Raw genomic sequence first — 20,873 nt, 5'->3', positions numbered from 1 at the left:
AGAACGCGCACTAAGGCTCCGGTAGATGCGGGGTTACTGTCTGTGTCAGTGCGTGTCAGCGCTGCACACACAGACACAGCGTCGGAGCGGTAATGTAACAATAACTTGCAGATCACCTGAGTGACGTGAACTCTGCTCGTAGTTACTGTGAGTCAGAGCAATAAAACAGTGAGGTTGTTGATGAATGCTGTCTGGCAACCTCGAGTCTGGTGGGTAGGGGAGGGGGGACAACGCGCTGCTGTGTTTTGAATTTGATTGCAGCAACAATTTTGGCCACATTCTTACATATTGTTAGCCTCGTAAACCAGCCTCTCGCGGAAGTGCATTTCATTTCATTCCGAGGGAGAGTCTGGCCTCATCCCCATTCTAAGCGTTTGGCCTGAAACCCTCAGAAGGCCGAGCCAATCAGCGTCGCCCGCTGTGATTGACACAGCACGTTGGCCAATCAGGGACCGACTGGTGCAAAGCCCCGTCACTACACCAACTTGCTGATTGGCTGAATGGGGTTGTCTGTCAACTCTACTACCAAAGATATTAAAGCAGAACTATGCAACTTGGCCGGAAATAGCTCGCTCCTTCGTTGGTTTCTCTTTTTTTCCCTCTCCGGGGCTCCCCCACAGTTCTGGGAGGCACATGTCACTGTCGTAAAAAAAAAACTCGCCGCCCCACCTCCTCCACCCCCTCCCTACACGTGCTTGTGTTTACTGCTGAAGGTAGAGAGCGGTGTTTGCTAAGCACGGAGCTAATGCTAACACGGAGCTAACGCTAACAGGGAGCTAATGCTAACACGGAGCTAACGCTAATACGGCCACACACAGACAAAGACACAGACATACACACACACATGAATAAAGGTTCCAAAACGCGAAGGCGTGTGTGTGTGTGTCATGATGTATTACATTATCTTATAAAAGATCCATGGTGTGTGTGTGTCTGTTAGCATTAGCTCCGTGTTAGCCACAAGCCGAACTTCATCAGTACAAACATGTTTCCATGGTTTCCTCCGACTTTCCGAACTCAAACCAATCACGATTCATGACATGCATGACGTCATCTGCGTTCTTATCTCGTACTGCCGTAAGGCAGTTTCTCGCGATAGTTCTATCCATTGATGAGATTTACACCGAGACGGAGGACTGATCTTGCAAGTGCGGTTTTCAGCCAGTGGGGGGGGTGAGCGCATTGGCCTAGACCCCATTCACCTCATAATAGGTCACTCTACCATCACAGTGACTCTGAGCCACAATAATTACAGCCGAAATCCTGCATAGTTCTGCTTTAAACCGTCTTTGCTACTACTCCCGCCCACCCCAAACGCTTAGAGGGGGGGTGGGGCCAGACTCTCCCGAGAAATGAAATTAAATGCATTTCCGCGAGAGGCTGGTTTACGCGGCTAACATATTGTACCTCTAAACAATTATTGTTCTTTTTACAATTATGATTAAAAACCCCACGCAATCTTAAACAACTGTATTCTCACTTTCTCAAATGTAAATTGGGTTCAAATAAAATGCAGCATATAAAAATATCTGAGCTAGTGCATCTTGATTGACGGCCACAATCACGTGACTGCACAAGTGACTCACTGTGGGCTGTCTAGTCGGACTTCTGTTCTTGTCCCAGTTTACATGCAACAGAGAAAATCGAATAACGGACGGTGTCTGCCTCCTCAGGCGGCGATATGCATTGTTTCAGTAGGTTAATATGCCCCCCTGTCCTGTTGACTTTTCTGTCACAGAGTAAAAACTGAATATAAACAACCATGAGCATAATAAATTCTCTACTACAGTCCCCAACCAAACTACCTTTGTCAACACCAAAACCAGACCAGAACTGTGCTTCCAGGACGCAGTAGGGGGAAAGTAAGTATTTGCAATACAGTATAACAAACATGATCAAAAACGAATTCTAGAAAAAAATAATTCTCTGGGGTCGCCAGAAATTTATCATGTCAAAATGGGGTTATGACACAAGCCAAAAAAGGTTGGGAACCACTGATCTAGGAGAAGGTTCTGCATGTTAAAATGAAGCTAAGCTAAAGTTCAGACAAGAAGATCTCTTTAAAGGGGAGCTATGCAAGTCTGCTCGCTTTTCCGCTGTTCTGGTTATGCTGCTCTCAGCCATGTGCATTTGTTTACAACAAAGCCAGCGAAAAATCAATAAATTGAAACGTTACATAACATAAACAATGTTACGGCGCGTGTGTTTGTGTTCTCTTAACCATCATAAACCAAAGATTAGGGGTTACAGAGCGCGTTTGTGTCGCGGGGTGCAGAGACGAGAGCTGGGACACCGGGGCGGAGAACGAGCGTCCACCGACTCCGGGTCGTGGGTCCGGAACGGCACCGGCATCCGGCAGCCCTCGCAACACATACGCAGAGCTTCTATTTTTGCCGGACGCCGGAGCACGGCGCATCAAGCAGCACAGAGCAGGTCGTGTATGACAGGAAATCACGGACAAAATACAAAATAAAACACCCGGTTAATTTTCAAAATAAAATACACCATGTTTACAGCGGAGCATATTTCCTGCTTTACAACTTGAAAACGTTGTAATGGGCAGTGACCGGCCTGAAGTCAGCAGCTCGGAGGTTTTCAGACATCATTTCACCCCGTTTACACCATGGACAAGGAGATAGTGATAGTAAAATCAAGTCAGGTCAGCACCAAGTTGTTTCTCTACTACTCCTCTGGATTAAATTAATTGTTTTTGATTTTGTGGTTCACTTTATGGAAACTACAACCCGCTTTATCGCGAGATCACGTGTTCCCGCTGTGCGGCGGAGCCGCAACAATCAACATCACGGACGGAACCGGTGTGAGTTGACGGAGTCGGAGTACGCAGCCGTTCCGTAGCGGACCCGTTTCGGAATCGTTCCGCATCCAGTGGAATCCCGGCGTAACTTACGCTGATGTTGCAAGGTTGGACGATGTTGCAGCCGTGAGACACCAGGTGAAGGCAGAGAGCCTCCGTTCTCACTCGTAACAAGTCACAAGTCATGTAGTTAACGGAGCTTTTAATTAAGGCAAAAATGTAGCATAGCCAGGGGAGAAATCCTGCTTAGTTCCTCTTTAAGCACGCCTCAAAGCCCTTTCCCTGTTTTCCCGCTATCTTCTCGCTCCACCCTTATTCTCATAATTCAACCACAGTCTGCCATCCTCTTTCTCTTCTACCCATCAGTCATTAGCGTCAAATTTAAAAGTACTCTCTCTGCTGTCATCCAGCCGTCATTTCAAAAAAACTCTCAGCCCACCTCTCACCCCTGCACCACCTCTATCAAGATACAGACTATCTTAATCTGGATCTTCAACCGAGAAGTTCCCTCATCAGGCGACTTCAAGCTTCCCTACCACCACCAGTGTCTAGGCCCGGGGGGGGGATATAACTTCTTCAGATGCAAGCTTCTCATCCCCAGATCAGTTTACTCAGCTGGCCTCCACCCCGTGGTCTAAGCACCAAAGTTTATTTTGTGCACAATAAATGTAATTTCATCTTCATCTTCAAACCTGGCTCTCTTGTCATAAATAGTCTGTCCTGATTGAACTACATTAGTTCTGGCAGAAATGAACAAATGTGACAAAAAAGTGGCAGCCATAAGGTCTGACCAAACGAAGTTTCGATTTTTTTGGGTCAGCCTTAAAAAATATGTCACAAAATATTCAAAGAAAAAGCTGAAGCTAACTTAACAAGTCATCTGAATCTAGTGACAACAGAAAATCAACACTGTTGCCACTCTCACCATGTGATGGTAAAGGATGCTGGGTATTAAGTAATGCACTGTAATTGCTAGAGAAATTTCCTATGACAAGCACACCGCCCATGTATGATATAGAGCTAAAAAGGAGCAATTACAGTGAGTCATTCTTTGTGATGCCCAAGTTATGCAGACTTGGCAAGCACCTCACAGGACAGATTATCCTGCTAAGAACTGAACCCGGCAGCAAAGCAGTCGACATTTAAAAGCACATATATCATGAAGTTAAGGGAGAGAAAGCAGGGACACAACATAGACGCACAGAGTGGAGCGTTGCCACTATGAAGGAGCAATACAACCTGAGGTACAGATTACACTTAATACTGTATGTGATTCAACTGTCCTGGTGTCCAAGCTCTTTCACCAGCTTGCACAAGCACATTCGTAGGGCTGCAACTAACAATTATTTTCATTATCAATTAATCTGTCGATTATTTTAACAATTAATCGATTAGTTGTTTGGTCAATAAAATGTTAAAAAAAATATTGAAAAATGTCAATCAGTGTTTCCAAAACCACGAGAAAACGTCTTCAAATGTCTTGTTTTGTCCACAAACCAAAGAGATACCCAGTTTATTGTCATAAAGGAACAAATAAACCAGAAATATTCACATTTAAGAAGCTGAAATTAGATTTGGACTTTTTTTCTTAAAAAAAAAAAACTACCCAAACCGGTTATTTGATTATCAAAATAGTTGATGCTTAATTTAATAATTGATTATTGTGCGATTAATTGTTGCAGCTCTACACATTTGCAACGGTACCCTTTTTTATAATTAGTAGGAGATGTTTGAATACATAAAAAACAGAAATACAACTATTTTGTTCACAGAGGTAGTTAAAGCAGAAGTAAGCGATCCGGTCGTTTTGGCTAATGCTGCGTTCCAGGTAGGCTTTTGAAACCGTAAATTACAGCTTCAAGTCACAACTTACGACTTTGTAGCGTTTCAGGCAACCCACTCGTGTTTTTTTCCGACCTGTTTTACCTGTGAAAGTCACTATAACGGCCACTCGTAACTTCCGACCCATGAACTCGTACCAGATTGAACTGGTATGACTTCACAGGTCGGAAAAGCACGAGTTACGAGTTTCCTTGAACGCACCATAACAGTCCTCGTCCCTACGTCACCACATTCACGGCGTCCCTTGGCTGCACACACAGCCCTGCATGCCGTTCTCTCTCCTCATTGGATAAAAACTGTAGGATACGATAAATGTTTTCTCCTCTGCTCAGAGCAGAGCAGAGGGACTGACAGACCCGTGTTTCAGACCAAACACTCTATGTAAGTGATTGCTGTCGGAAGATATAACTATTTAAGACTTATATTAACACAAATATATCACTTACTTCTGCTTTAACCCATAGGTCAGCCAGTGTTCCTGTTTCTTTTTCATCTATGTTGTTATCAGACTTTTCTGTGGAGAGCAACAAATTTATATTTTTTCCTTAAGGTTTTCAACTGCTCAAATCACAACTAAGCCACTTCTCCATTTTCTAGAGTGTGCGCATGTTTTTTAAAAACCCAAAACTGGAATATCTGTCTACAAGACTGGCACAATTTGTGCATTTAGCAACTACAGAATAATCACTGCAGGTACGAAGCTCAGCTTTGTTCTATTAATCTTCAAATCCTTCAGAAATAAAACAATAAACACGCCTCATAGCCTTAAACAATATGTTGATATGAAAGGCTGTGATAAACAGAACAGCCAACAATTTTCTTCTTCTGTGACTGGCAAGCAAATGTAGAGAGGTAGCAGATGTGCACACACACTCACCTTTTTTGCCATCTTCTCTTCAGATGAAACAGCCAAACAGAAGAAATCTGCCAGACAACAGAGAAAAAGATGGTCCTCAAAATACAGTCAACCAATGCCTTCTATTCAGTGTGTGGCAATAGCTGCAAACGACCTTGCATAAATGCTCAATATCGGCTGTGCACTTACAGAGAGGAAAATTGAGAGGGGAACAAAAAGCCTGAGACCCTGAACACACAAATGACTGTGATCTATGAGGAGATTTAGCCCCCAAATACTCACACAAATGGCAACTGATCAACACAAATCTGTGATTTTCTTTAGTAAATCCAGGAGCATATGAGAGGGTCTGTGAAGTGTTAAAGCCCAAGTCTGAGAAGTAAAACCTCAAAACAAATAATACTGATGTGTTTCCTATTGTGTGCATTTATGTTTGTTTTGCACTGCATGACAGACAGGAAGGCGTGTCCTTACACCTTGCTTCATAAGAGTGAAAACACCTTTTAAAACATATCTAAAGCTTTTCAATAAGAAATCCAGTAACACTTTAACCAAAAATGGTAGAAAGATGGTAGAAGGAGCTACTGTAGGACCATCGCACATACATACACATCAGACGGATGGATATATCAGTTGTATTATTGGTTATATCTTCACAGTTTGTATCAGGGTATATTTTATTGATAATGTTTAACTGTAAAACAGAAAAATGCAGTTACATGGGTGTTGGGAAAAAACATAGAAAGGATTCTTTAAGATAAAACACTAACTGTGGACAAAAACAGGAGCTGCTTGCATGTTTTATAATCAAAGCTGTTTCAAGTTACTCCTTTAATGTGCCATTATACTAAGAGACTACAACATTAACTCTCTATGGGCTTATTTAGATGTTAAACTTTTCAACCCAAATAAAACAAAAAGACCGGTCTGGAAGAGAGAGAGAAAGAGAAAAAAGAATATCCAGCGCTGGAGCAGAAATTGTTTTATCTCAATTGTAAGCATGACAATCTTAAATCAGACAGGATGTTTCCAAGGTCAAACACATGATGTAAGCACACCACTATCATACAAAGAGCCACATTACCACAGTCAGACACCAGCAATGCCTAAAGGACTCTGTGGAGCAGATCAAGAGGGCAGATGAAGCCACTAGGAGGCCTCAGAGCAAAACCTACTTTGTGCTCATCTCTACACCCAGCTAACACCACAGACGTGGTAGCTGATGAAGCTATTGTAAATTGCAAATATAGTCTGTGAATTTTTCATGTGCTGAGGATATGCTGAGAGTGAGCCTTATCATATTTTACAAAGGGAGCAGTCATTATCACCATGCTGAAACATTACTTGTCCTTGTCCAATTACTTCCATATAGGAGTAAATTTAGCCACAAAAGAGTTAATTCACACGATTAAAATACGGTAATAGGGAATTAACACAGTGTCGTTCTGTATTAGAAAGCTTCAACTATATACCTCAATTGTGCAAATTCCCAGACATATCTGCATTTCGTCAGATTGTCATATACCATATCAGGCTAAATTAATATGGGGCTTTTGGGACTGGGGCTCTGGCGCAAGTGCCTACTTTAATCCAGCCCCATACTCATAATACCATACATTTTTAATAAGTGTACCCTCAATGTACATAAATCTATCTGAAAACAGCACAGGCCCATGCCTTACCTAAACACTGACTGTGACTATACAAATGTCGCCTCCAGGTGTTTACTGGTAAATGTTATGATATTTAAATGTATCCCTGAGATGTAAGTCAAAGATATTTTGTGACAAGCTACACAGAAGATATGCAGTGGATTATAGTGAAGCCTACAGTGGGTATACAACCCCACTTTTAAAGCCTTTAAATCTGGTACAAGTGTGCCTCCCAGTGGACGTCATCGTCACCTACAACGGCACAATTTTCTAAAGTTACCTCCAATTATCATATAAGTGTTATACAGGAGTGCAACAACACCCAGTTAAATAAAACTCACACGGTTAAATGGAGCTGAATTAATGCTCATATTCCTGTCGTGAGGCACAGGTCCAAACACACGGCAGGTGAACTAAATAAGGCGCTAATTAACGCCGCTACATGAACAGCTGCTCATGGAATAATCATTCCGAAGCGACTCGTTAGCTGCTTCACACATTTGATATCATCACGTTACACCGTTGCCAAAATGTCTAACGATGTATCCAAAAAGAAGGGAAAAGGTTCGAGTGAGAAAAAACCGAAAAGAAAAACCAAACGAAGAGAAACTTACGCCATGTACATCTATAAAGTTTTGAAACAGGTGGATGAAGAGAGAGAAAACTACGCTGAGCTTCGGTTTTACTAACGTGACATGAGCTAATTACCCCCTTTTTCTGTGTTCACAGGTTCATCCGGACACGGGGATTTCCAGCAGGGCAATGAGCGTCATGAACTCCTTCGTGAATGACCTGTTTGAGAGGATTGCCACGGAGGCGTCCCGGCTGGCTCAGTACAATAAGCGCTCCACCATCACCAGCAGGGAGGTGCAAACCGCGGTGAGGCTGCTGCTGCCCGGGGAGCTGGCGAAGCACGCCGTGTCTGAAGGCACCAAGGCTGTCACCAAGTACACCAGCTCCAAATGAGGGGGGGAAAAGGGGGGCACAAAGCTATCACAAAAAGGGCTTTCAACCACGTGTATCAATTTCTTTGTGAGCTGGGTGATTTCAATAAACGCACAAAAGCTGTTTTTCCTCTTTATTCTTAAATCATATTTCATGTAGAGAAGGGAAAAGCAGCAAAACGCCAGCATTAAGCCACTAGATGGCGTAACTCTGTTACATTACATTGATGTCAACAAAAGCTCATTGCACAAGATGATATTCGCACAGAGAGCTATCAGCTGCATATCACCAGTTTGGTGTTCAAATTAACCACACAAAGCTAAAATAATCCACATGCATAGGGCCAGGTAGCCTATGACTTTCACACCTGTATTCGTGCAGTTTTTGCAAAAAATCTGTTATAAAAACGAATTGTTTAAAATGTAGCTAGTTATTGTTTTTTTGTTTTTTTAACTCAGCAGCAATTAATGTTAAAACATGATCACAACAGCTGCAGCTCAATAGTCACATATTCTATAGCCTAGTGGATACTGATGAGTTAATCATCCAAAAATGTTAAAGGTAAAAAATAAAAATAAAAAATTACTCATGTCAGAGGCTCGTCTTATTATGCCGTTTGCCAAAGGACAGAGCTCACATGTTTCTTCAGCCATCAGGCTTTTTTATTCTTCTGCAAATGGTAATGAGCTGACAGACATTTGGGGATGAATAAAGTAGTAAATGAATGGGGTTGCGATGAGAGCACATACTGTACCAGCTCTGACAGGTGTGGATTTAACCAGGTGACTGTGTTGTTGTCAGGGTAACAGTTAGGAAAGAAAACTCAATGCTTCAGTACATTATCTTCTGAATAAAAGGCTACTCATTTGAAATGACTCACAAACCAAAAGTGTTCAAATCTACAGCATACTACTATGCTATCCTTGCTGTAGCTGCTAGGCATGAAGCTTAACGTTACTTTTAATAGGCCTACCTCATAGCCAGGTTTGTGTATTTTGATCCAGATGCTAAAGAGGTCCACAGAGTCATAAAAGGACAATAGACTTATTTTTTCCGACATCCTCTCAGTTTTGCTAGGTAGATAACTCCTAACCTACTGGATTACTGAACGTTTTGATAAGGTAACGTTAGCCTACGAGCCAAAACAGGTAGCAACCGCGCCTCAAGTCATTGCAATGGCTAATAAGGCTGGCTAATAAGGGGTAAAGCTGGGTTGTTTCTCTGATACGCCTAGGAGTTTTGCATCGAACAGAAAAAAAGAAAAAAGAAACTACCTAACGTTACATGTAGGCCTAACTTTACCTTCAGAGTTAGATTTTGTGCCAAGTGCGGCACCGCAGATGATGCACTTAAGTTAGTTAAGTTAGCCTAACGTTACCTCTCACACTAGCTAACCAGCTCAAAGCTAGCACGACTGGCAGGTGTCACTGTGTTTGTTGTTGTCAAACCTGTTAACGTTAAACTAGAAACATTTAAGCTCCATTTAAGGACACTTACCAATATTTCCATGATATCCTCTGTCTGTAGCCAGCCGCTTTAGTAGCCTACTGTACGTAGCTATAGCCCGCCACAGGCAACACAAATATTTACATGTCCCCGCAGTTACCAGCAAAAAACAATGATGGCTACCGGAACTAACATACTGTAGGCTACTTTCCATTCCCTGTTGTTGTTCAGTTGTGACGACTTTTTGGAATTCCGCCAAAATTCCATCCAAAGTAGCTGTGAGAATTCTAAACCAAAAAATAAGATCAGACTCTGAATCTTTTGATCTTCTTCTAAAGATTTAACATTGGCCTACATAAATGCAAATTGGTTGACACCAACTAACTTGTGATAGGCTAGTTAGGTTCCCACAAGATGAGAACAGGAGAACATCTATGTAGGGCCTAGGCTACATTTGACTGACCATGACCATCCACAAATGGTTGAAACCCATCTACAAAACTTTTTTTTTTTTTTTTTTTTTTTTTACCCAGCTGAATAAGTCTTGGGGATTTAGAAATATCTTCAGGACCAAAGGCTGTTAAAACAACCTATGGTTTATCAAAGTTAGTTTTTTTTTTTTTTTGTTTGCGGAAAAAGAAGAGCCTACTTCTGACTCAACTAACCATCATTTATCTCACATAATATGTGAGAGGTAGGCTACACATTTCATGGAATGATTATAATATTGTGGACTGTTTTTAGAATATAATTTCTCACTTCTGATGCTTCAGTCTCAACTCCATTATTCATTTAACTTTAAAAATTGACATAAAGTGACTGAAATAATGCAGTATTGTGTCCTTGTTATGCATTCTAATCAGGCTTTTAGAAGACAGCACTGTCAACTGAATAGTACTTGATTACAGGATAATGACACTAGCGTTTGCACCAGTCCAATCTGCATAAAATGGAGGAACTGATAAAGGTCTCTCTAATTAGGATGGTGTTTACATCAGGCTTTACATACACATATTAGGCTACCCTTATCAACATCCTACAAAGACAGGCTCACTGAGATAATGCCCTCGGATGTGACTCCAACCGCTGACTGTTATTGTTGAGATACCCATTTTAGATGTTTCCCAGTATTCATGGTAATGATATGAAATCTACAGATGTTATTATGGGGGGTGATACACTCTTTGATGGCAGTGACTTTGTTCATGATTATCATGGCCATTTAGGTTTTGTATCTTGCACCCTTCTCCATATCCCCTCTCATGCCCATGCCTACTGGTAGTCATCGCTGTCTCCTTTAGGCAGGCTGCTATGAACATATTATGGATGGGTGCATTAGTGAGTGATGCAGAACCCAGACTGGCTTGCCTTGTTTTCGTGTGAGAGTGCATCATTAGAAAATGTTCCACTTGGCAGGGAAGCGCGTATTAACTGCAACCGCAATGAAATGAGGTTGTGATAGATGGTTAAAGTTATACAGGACTATTAGGTTGAAATATGAACCTCTCAATTGTCATGATGAAACAGGGGGCTATTTGCGTGTTGATCAGTGCATTGAGAGACAATTGGAATCTGCAAAGACCGATACAATACATTATAGGTAGTGGGCTCAGAGCTGAAAGAGTACAGAAAAAGTAATCATGCTTCCACAGAATAGTTTGGAGCTACTGTTCAATTCAGACTTCTATAAATTCATTTAGGTTCTCCACCAAGCATCAGCCGATGTGATGAGACCATGGGAAGATTTGCAAACAGGGCACCTTTCTAAGCCATATATGTGGAAACAAACCAGTGCTGATCAGCTTAAATGGCATCAGAGTCTTCAAGCAGACTGTGTGTGTCTGGCTTAATGTGTCTGTATGGACCACAAAGTCAATATGATATTAAGAAAATGTGAATAAGCATAGAGAATCAGAACCAGTACAAATGCGTAATGGATCAACTATCCTCTCTGGAGAAAATTAAGCCAATTAAGCATTCTCTTATTATGTTGCCATGGTGACCTCCAAGTCAATCTACCACTAGATTAGAAACTTTAGACTGTTTCTTGTTAAGCCCTGGGTGTATGCTGAAATGTGTAAATTACATATTAATTGCTCTCTTTCCAGCAAAGAATTACCCATAGGCCAGACACAGTCCCCCTCTGATTGAAATAACATTAAACAACACATAAATCATTAAAATAAGAAACACCTGATGGCTAATTGAGTGCTCTGATGTCATGATGACGCTCTAAACTTAGACTTTCTTTGGGTGCTCTCACTCTGTCTCTTAAACTAACAGCAGATCCAATTGCAAACCCATTAGCATTTAATATTACTGTAATTACTGTGTACATTTCATTATGTTCTCAGTATATTAAATGACTGCTCAGTGTGGAGGGAGGGCTATAGTTTAATCTCTTTCTGTATTACTGTGTGCCACAGTACTCAAAACAGCATTAAGAGGCACATAATCAGAGGGAACTAATTGCCTATGATTGCATAAATGAAGTGCCTCACTCTCATCAGGGCTGTTGCTGATGTCCAGCCTCTTGCCGCCTTGGGAGAGGAAGGCGGTTGACCACAATGCAGAAAACCTTGGAGAGGCAGCTACTGGTGGGTAATGTGAGGAAACCAAAGATTTAATATGTCCACGGGGAGCTGTGAGGGCAGGGGGTGTTACAGTACTACTGCTGATGTTTTTTGTTGTCATCAGAGTTGCCTTCGCTTCACAGAGGAAAAGAGAGAGAGAGAAAGAGAGAGAGAAAAAAAAGAAACATGAATGCCCACCATTTGAGAAATGAATTTATCGAAGTCGCTGTCTTTTTCCCCATTAGTAAGTGTTTAGTTCAGCGTTTTAAATAATTGCGTTACCAGGAATGATATTTAAAATACATTTGGGAGTCAATGAGGCGGGAAAGTGCCTACATGTTTTGCTGATGACACCCGGGCCATTTGGAAGACATCAAAGTAGAGAGGAGGTAGCCCAGATGCATATTATAAACTCATTATGTATATCATTTAAAAGGATGTACTCCAGCCACAAAAACAATATTCCTAGTCTCTCTCTGGTAATGTGTGTTTTCAAAGTTGAAACTCTTACTTGCCTTCAGTTTAATGTGGCATCTATTACCAAACTGTAACATAAAATAAATGACCTTGATTTCCATACCAGAACAGTCGTTAAGGTATAGATGAGATGCAGCTATGCTTCTGTGTTTTCAAATGGGAAAGAAGGTAAAACCTTCCACATACATATCATGTATTTTTCCACCTGTGGTGCAGACTTTGTTTTCTGCCGAGCTTGCATGTATCTTGATGGACCCCAACATAGAGTAAGATAAACAGACCTTAAAATATATGTTTTATGAAATTGTATATTCAACACAGCTAATTTGAACAGACTGCCGTATCAAATCAAAGTTAACGAGTCTTTCAAAAACTCAAAGGTAATTCTCAGTTACTGTTGCCAACAGTGTCTATAGATTTGAAAGATGGTTTTTACTGGGTAGAAACTCAGCCAGTGCTGGAAAATGGTGATCCATCAGTCAAAAGAGAGGTTTGTCAGATGCCTAGGAAGTAGGCTTAAGAGGCTTAATTATGCACCATCCCTCCACCATCAGAACACTACACGTGGGGCAGAGTGACACAGCGGTTGCCAGTCATTCAGCCTAATGTTCTAATGCAGGGAGGCATGTGGATACATAAAATCCATTAAGGCTCTTGGTAAAAAAAAAAAACGGAGCAGAAAAAGACATTTTGCAAACACATACTCACAGGGGCTTACAAATAGGGCAGTCTTATTTGCTCTTCCGCAAAGAAAATGTCAAGACAAAATTTGACCTTCAAAGTTGCCAAGATGTTCATTACTTTAATTTTTTTAAATTTCAGTTGTGAAAGGACTGCTGGGAAGTGCAAAGGTTTCTTATCATATTACTTGACCCTTTATTCTTGCTCAGCAGATTTCCAGAGGGAGAAATGGATGGACACCCTCTAAAGATATCAGGAATAAGCACTACTTAAAATATGCAAATGTAATGTAACCTATACTTTTTATGAAAGCAAACCCCAGATACTCTGCTTATTTAGGTTTTGTCAGATAAAATGAGAAGAAAACAGCATGTACTGTGGTTACAAAACATGAGTTTATTCAACACGTTTAGTACTTGCAGGCCAGCAGACACACTTCATGGCTGTAACTTTGCTGGAGGCAAATAGGAGCAGCTCGAGTGGCTGCATGTGAGACATAAAAATAGCATTACTTGTCACACTGCAGGGAGGGCCTCATACCAAATATCAAAACAACTCTGTGAACCAACCCTGTGAACAGCCGGCAGGCACATAGTGGACATTAGCCAGAGAGAGAAACAACAACAGGAACAGGGAAACAGGCCTTTTCAGCCCTTCTGCCTCACTTTATCATACAGAACCGCTTTTCTCTGTGTGAGGCAAGCCATTCAGCATGTCGCGAGGCAGCTTTGTCTTCACACACACGGCCTTGCGTTCTCTTGAACATGACAAGGATATGCTAGAGAGACACAAGTACAAGAGGCAGGTGGCCTCACATCACCTCAGTAGCTATATGCTGAAGAAGGAGGCCAGGGACAGAGAACCGCTGAGGTCCAGCACGGCCCGTCCAGCAGCTGTGTGCCACGATTTGGTTATCCAGAATGCTGTGTATACAGGAAACTTGGAGGCTATGCAGCACCTCTTCCCTAGAGGATCCATAGTAAACCTCATCATTGAGCCACAGGGAGGGGACATGCGCTGGGTCGCCACAGGGGAAGGTAGGAGACAACATCTATCTTCATTAGGCATTCAATTTGAAATTCATACAATTTGGCACGGCATAGCCAATGGTTTTACTGGAGACTGGTATCCAAAATTAGGAATTTCTCAAATCATTATTTTAACAGAAATGACAGACTGATTCCCCTGATGTGAAAATCAAAGGAGAAATAGTAAAGTAAAAACTGCTTTAAAATTCAGATTATTTTAATGTGCAACAATAAGCAGCACAGCTGGTCCATCCCACTGGCTGGTAGTATTTTAAGACAGAGTGAAGTGATATTTATAGAAACAGAGCACGAGGCAATATTTATAGAAACCATCATATGTCCATCACATAACACATTGTTCAGTGCAACAGGCTTTACAGAAGAAAGAATACTTAAAGAAAAGAAAAGTTTGCTTTTATTTTGGGAAAGACCAAAATGAAAGTGAATACACAATATAAAATGACTGGATTTGACAAATACTCTCATATTTTTCAAAAGAATGCGTCACTCGTAAATGCCTGCAAGAGAACAGGTCAGGTGTTCATTGACTTCAGTGTATCAGGTGCTACGTGCTGCACCGGCATTTGGCTCCTGTGCCATTGCTTTTTAAGTTCAGTAGGTCATGCACAATATCATATAACACCTCCCTGAAATAGCCCTGTCTGGACAAACAACCAACATTAGCGCTCATTTGTTCTGAAGCAATACCATTACGAAAACACTCCAATATGGCTTATGTGGGACCTAAGATAAGGTGGCACAAACCAAAGGCTTACCGCAACGATGTGATCGCCACAGCCAAAGCCACAGGTTGTGTCCTGCAGTTCTGGAACTCTCTGCTTGTTGGAGATGAGCTGACGGTACTCAGCATCGTCGACGACGAGGAGTATGGCTACCTTATTGACGCCATTTATGACACCAGCGACATAGAGGAATGGAGGAACTTCAGATTTAACTACAGATGCCTGAGTAGGTTTTCTACTGTTTTGATTTTAAAGACTGATTGACTGTTTCCGTCAAAGTAATTTGCATCAGGGAGAGTTGTTCACATTCTGATTTGGTCTTATCAGACATAAATTATAAATTATGCTCCAATTAAAAGACCCAGAACTCTTGCAACTGTTACAGCTGATGTGTTTCCTTATTTATAGAACTGACTTTGTCTAAACTCTATTCCCTGGCAGGACTATGGTCGCTGACCTATGAACAGGAGCTGACCACGCCAATTCACATAACAGCTAGTCGAGGCTTCTCGGACTGCCTGAATCTCCTGCTGCAACGTGGTGCCAACGTCGACCTAGCCCCTGGCGGCACCACTGCTCTCCACGAGGCCTGTGAAAACTGCCAGCCAGAGTGCACCAAACTGCTGCTGATGCACGGCGCCAATGCCAATGCTGTTTCTGAAGAAGGCCTTATGCCTTTGCACATCTGTACAAGCCCAGAATCCCTTGAGTGAGTGAGAAAATACACAAATTTGTGTATGGTTTGCTGTGTGTGTTGTTAGAAAACCCATTAGCAAGCAGCCACAACATGACTGTAAGTTTTCATGAACAGTTTCTATTGGCTTCAGTGATAATTATGAGAAACATATAAGGAAGACATTAGTGTCACAGTGAAGTGATTCAATTGTGCAGCATTTTTTTTTTACTAAAACATTGTAACTTTAGCTAACATTAGCCGCCACAAGCTACTGGTTAAACTGTATCTTATAGTTGTAATACTACTGTAATCCAGCAAGAATGCTTTCATTGCTAATGGACTTTAGTTTTGTAAGAGGAAACTGTGATATTTAAAGTTAGTGAACATTTATATGAGGTAGTATTAGTCATACATTCAAGGTTGTCAAAGAGTTCCATACAGTGTAGCCCCATGTGTTAAACCACCTGCTGCTGTGGAGAGGGCATCCAGCAGGTGAGCAGAGTAGGTGAAACACATAAGTGATATAAGTACTGGATAACTCAATGTGGTTATAGACTCTAATCAAACCTATACAGACAAAAAAAAGACATTTGACAGTGTTGAATCACTTCCAACTTGAAAATCAGTTTAAATGAACACAACTTTTGCTGTAATTCAAAACAAAGACCTGTATCTCTGTCTGCAGGTGTGCAAAACATCTCCTTCAGTATGGTGCAGCAATCAATGGTGGCACTCAAGATGAAAACTACGCTCCTTTACATGTGGCAGCCAGACACGGCCTCCCAGAGCTCGTCGATCTCTACCTGCGTTACGGAGCTGCTGTGAACCAACGGAACGTCGAGGGTTTCACACCCCTGAACACTGCTTGTTCTCAGCCCCAGGAGGCGCAGGACCTCCAGCGTTACTTCAAAGTGTCCCAGATGCTGGTGGCAGCAGGGGCCGATGTCACTATTACCGACCAGGACAACCACACTCCTTTGCAAATGGCCTGTAAGAATGTAAACCCAGACATAGTGGACATGCTCCTGGCTAACGGTGCCACTGCCAACGTGAACAGCATGGACTACGGTGGTGAAGCTCCCATGCACAACATCCTGAAAGAGGCGTGCTTCAAGATTCCCCACCAGCCTGAGAGGATTGTTCGTGCTTTGCTCAACCATGGTTCCATTCGCGTGTGGCCTGGAGCTCTGCCCAAGGTAGGAGCACGTTATCTAAAAGTGCTGGAGGAGAAAATGTGTGCACAAGCATGTAATATGGGCTAATGCATTCCAAAGCCGGCTTGTAAAAGTGAATCATTTTTTACAGTGTGAGCCATCAAGGTGGCTCATTTAGCATAATTAGCAGGTACTGCACATGTTAACACCTTGAGTAAGAGTCTTGAAACACTAAGCCGTTCTTTGCAATGTTCCAGACTTCACAACTTAACATTCAAATCATTCCCATTTCATGACACAACATGAAGTGTTGCACTCTCTGCGGGAAACAGACTACAACTATCAGTGAACCCACGTGCACTAGACAAAATGCATGGTTGCTAATTAGGCAAGTGTTAATAGGAGATTAATTAGCACTAATTGCATAATTTCCAGTTAAACCCCTGGAGGGAAGACCAATCTGTTCATTTCACAAGTGTTTAATTACTTTAGTTCTATGTTCAGTTATATGGAGTCACAAGCTCGCTCAGGAACTTAAATGATGGCTATATGACTCCTTTTGCTTTGCTTTGCTCTGCGTCTATGTTTCTCTTTAGGTTTTGAATCACTGCTGTGAATCTCCGCGCACCATTGAAGTCCTCCTGAATGCCTACAGTCACCTCAAAGTCACAGACACCTGGGTCGAGTCTGTTCCTGCAGAGGCGTTTAAGGCAAGTACTTTAAATTGTTAATTGATGAACAGGATTTGTGTCTTTTAAAACAAATATTTTATTAGACTTATAATATTTAATGTTTCTTACTGGCACCCTGCTCCTCTTCTTTGGTTTTTATATGATGTAATAGGTGTCAGTGTCTGGCTAAGCCATGCCAATAAATCAATAGCTGGTCATCAATCTGAGAGTTATTGAGATTGTTGCATTTCATTTGTTTTGTTTTTTGAGTAACACATTAATTTACAGAAATGTTATGAATAAACCAGATTTGTATAAATGTAAGTTTTGTGAGTGTAACACAACACAATGGAATTTAATATTTAAAAAAAGGGATAATATCGATTAATTGTAAGATGTAATAATGTTTAAGTGTCTTGCACATTTGCAGGTGAACTGCAGTATGTTTTAAGTGAAATGACTGATCTCAGTGTTTTACCAAATTAACTGATGTTGGTTTGTGTTTTCTCCCAATCAGGAGCACCAACAGTTCTATGAGTCCATCTTCTCCTTGGAAATGACTCCTCGCTCCCTGCAGCACTTGGCACGCTACAGACTCAGGACCTTCCTTGAGGGCCGACTGCACAAGGTGGTCCCTAAACTGGATCTGCCCAACTTCCTCAAGAACTACCTGCTCCTTGACTACAGAGGCTACATCCACTGAGAGCTCTTTACACAGCTGTATAGGACCTGATGAAGACTTGTGTGCTGCTAAACGTGAAGAGAATGATACTCAGTAATATTCTAAAACCTTTACTAATGCCAAACAATACCACTCAATATTTTCAAATACACTTTTATGCCACATGTGCTCTTTGGGAGGAAGAAGCAGCTGCTTGTTTTATGACACATTAACCTCAAGCTCAAACTTTCAGCACAGTGACATGTTTGATTTTGCACCACAAGAGGGAGCTATAGCCTTGAGTTGACAAAGTATATTACAACTGTGTTTTATATTTCATTTAGGCTACTTTGCTTTTTTTTTTTTTTTTTAACTTTTGCACTATATCAAGACATAAGTTACTTGGATTTTTATACATAATAATTCCCGTAGTTTGATGCTAATGGACACTGTAATGATGTGTTTTTGCAGGTATACCTATTTGCATACATAATTGTTATTCCCCAAAATACGATTGTAATTACGCTTTTTTATAATTGGAATTAGGCCTAATGTAAAATAAAATATGCCACTGTGGTCGTGTAATGTCGACATGTGCTTTCATTATTTTAGATTTTCTCTCAGCTCGTTTTACATTTTTCACAATATATCACAAATACAGATACAATAGTGCACGCTCACGCTGTATCCGGGTTTACAAAGGCAACTCTAAAGTTTGAAATGAAAGACAAGCCGAAGATACGATGCATCATGTTAAATGAGTATACGTTTTGGACAGATTGTAATGTTTATTAGGCTCCTTTATCTGTTTCTGTTTGTTTGTTTGTTAAAAAAAGAAAAAGAAAAAACAGTTCCTGACAACCTTTCACACACACAGATATAACATAAAAATTGAATAGCCAATAAAACAATAGTAGGAAAATAAATTCACAATAAAGTCACAACTGCCAGTCGCTCATTAGCCTTGGCGTTTACATTAGTGTTGATCTGTTTATGGTTTTATGTACGAGTAAAAATCATCGTCAGGCCTGTTTTGATTTGATTTGATTTTTTTTAAATTTTAAATCAATTTACCTCAAGATAAATAACTTTATTTATAATAAAAAAAAAATAAAGAAATATACTTTATTTATTTTTAATAGATCTATATCAGTATAGCTCTATCATCAACAAAGAAAAAAGTCAGAAAATGGCTTCAAATTATAAATAAATCCTCTTTTAATGTCAGTTTCATTTGGCCGTTTAAAGTGTGACTAAAATTCATTTAACAGAACAATCAGAGAGAAGAACTGAACTGCACCATCAGAGGTCCTCAGAAAGAAAAGGCAGAGGAGCTCGAGCAAATGGTTTCAATAGATCACAGAGAGGTGCTGCTGAAGTCACTTGCAATTATAAGAATTAGCCTGGCCTGGCCCTCCACTGCTAATCAGAGTCGGTGGTGATATGTTTATGTCCTCATGCAATCAGACGACCAGTTGGAGAGCCCGGGCACCCAGGACTCAATGGGGCTAATCATCATCAGTTCCCATTGCCATTTAAAAGGTGAAATGATCTGCGATTAAACCTCTGCTGAAAGAAAAAAAGAGGAAAGTGATTTCTTCTTCTTCTCCACATGCATTTTTGATCAGAGGATGAATTGCTGCTCTTATAAACGCAAAACAAAAACGCATCTGTTATTTAATTGATGAAAAAACACTGGGATGCCTAAAATGACAGGCGATCTACATAAGAGCTATTAAAGTTTATGATTTATTAAAAAAAAAAAAATCTTCTCCGAGTTCATACAAAGTAGAAATCTTCTCAAATTTGACTTTGGCCACTTTGTGTCCGTGTCCACACTGCAGTTGACCTCGGGTAAACCACCTTTTATCTGAATCTAATTTCGCACACTATCGCTCTCCAGGGAACAATTGTTGCAGCACTTCTTTTTTTCATTCTGGGGCCAAACGCATTGTTTTTAGCCGCGGAGAAGAGGACAGAGAGCGAGAGAAACATCTGCCTCTCCTCCCTCCTTGACTCTGATGCCCATCGGCCCCAATATTTCCAACAAAAGCCACCGTTGTTTTACGCCGTCCCTTGAATCCCAGAGTAATTACTTATCATCAATCAAAATTAATAATAGCTGATTGGGTTGGTGTGGTCAACGATTATAGAAGGGGAAGGGCTGGAGCAGTCTCTCACACCGTTTTGCAGTCAATGGTGAACCTGGCAAAAGGGGAGGAGGGCCGTTGGGGAGGGAGGGGACGGGGGACTGGGGGGGGGGGGGGGGTGCGACTCGTCTATTTGGTTCTCCACTGGGAAACTACCGCCTCTCAAGACGGCCAAAAAGTCAGAGGCTGAATAAGGAAATGAAGCGTAATTTGAGGAAGATGGATGAGCCCCCAGGGAAACACCCCCTTTTCATTCCTCTTGTATTGCAGATGATAACCAATGTGCACTCGCCCTCTCTCTCTCTCTCTTTCTCTCTCTGCGCGCGCGCACACGCGGTGCACAGGAAAGGGGGCGGAGGGAGGAGGAGGAGGAGGAGGAGGATGGGGGGGAGTAGATAGATAGATAGATAGGCTAGATAGAGAGAGCGTGTGTTTATGTCTCAGTGTGTGACAAATAAGAGGGAAAAGGTAGCGGTGGGGCTCACAACAAAGCGCCCCACTGA

At 41.4% G+C, this 20,873-nt stretch overlaps 2 protein-coding genes across 3 annotated transcripts; both read left to right on the top strand.

Moving 5' to 3' along the window:
- Positions 1 to 7,695: 7,695 nt before the first annotated feature.
- On the top strand, positions 7,696 to 8,131 carry h2bk1 (H2B.K variant histone 1; the record flags this gene model as incomplete). Its single annotated transcript, XM_083991611.1, has 2 exons — positions 7,696 to 7,809; positions 7,895 to 8,131. 2 exons carry the CDS (start codon positions 7,696 to 7,698, stop codon positions 8,129 to 8,131), a joined length of 351 nt encoding a protein of 116 aa, XP_083847737.1.
- A 5,697-nt stretch (positions 8,132 to 13,828) lies between these two features.
- asb10 (ankyrin repeat and SOCS box containing 10) lies at positions 13,829 to 18,857 on the top strand. 2 transcript variants are annotated; one of them, XM_083991623.1, is made up of 5 exons: positions 13,829 to 14,324; positions 15,500 to 15,767; positions 16,420 to 16,930; positions 17,485 to 17,598; positions 18,077 to 18,852. In XM_083991623.1, the coding sequence occupies exons 1-5, from the start codon at positions 14,000 to 14,002 to the stop codon at positions 18,260 to 18,262; spliced, it is 1,404 nt and encodes a 467-aa protein (XP_083847749.1). In that variant the 5' UTR covers positions 13,829 to 13,999; the 3' UTR covers positions 18,263 to 18,852. The 2 variants fall into 2 exon arrangements, with proteins under 2 accessions (XP_083847749.1, XP_083847750.1); XM_083991624.1 differs by lacking the exon at positions 13,829 to 14,324 and adding an exon at positions 14,738 to 15,284 and having other exon boundaries at positions 18,077 to 18,857.
- Positions 18,858 to 20,873: the final 2,016 nt, after the last annotated feature.

Source organism: Trachurus trachurus (assembly GCF_905171665.1).
Source record: "Trachurus trachurus genome assembly, chromosome: 17".
NCBI classification, from domain to species: domain Eukaryota; kingdom Metazoa; phylum Chordata; class Actinopteri; order Carangiformes; family Carangidae; genus Trachurus; species Trachurus trachurus.
The sequence above is the reverse complement of the archived record's forward strand: the minus strand, read 5'-3'. Positions and strand labels throughout refer to the sequence as shown.

Coding starts and splice junctions, on each gene's coding strand:
- asb10 (XM_083991623.1), top strand. CDS start 14,000: ATGTCGCGAGGCAGCTTTGTCTTCACACACACGGCCTTGCGTTCTCTT. Junction 14,325..15,499: donor CTGGGTCGCCACAGGGGAAG/GTAGGAGACAAC, acceptor ATTCCCTGGCAG/GACTATGGTCGCTGACCTAT. Junction 16,931..17,484: donor GGCCTGGAGCTCTGCCCAAG/GTAGGAGCACGT, acceptor GTTTCTCTTTAG/GTTTTGAATCACTGCTGTGA.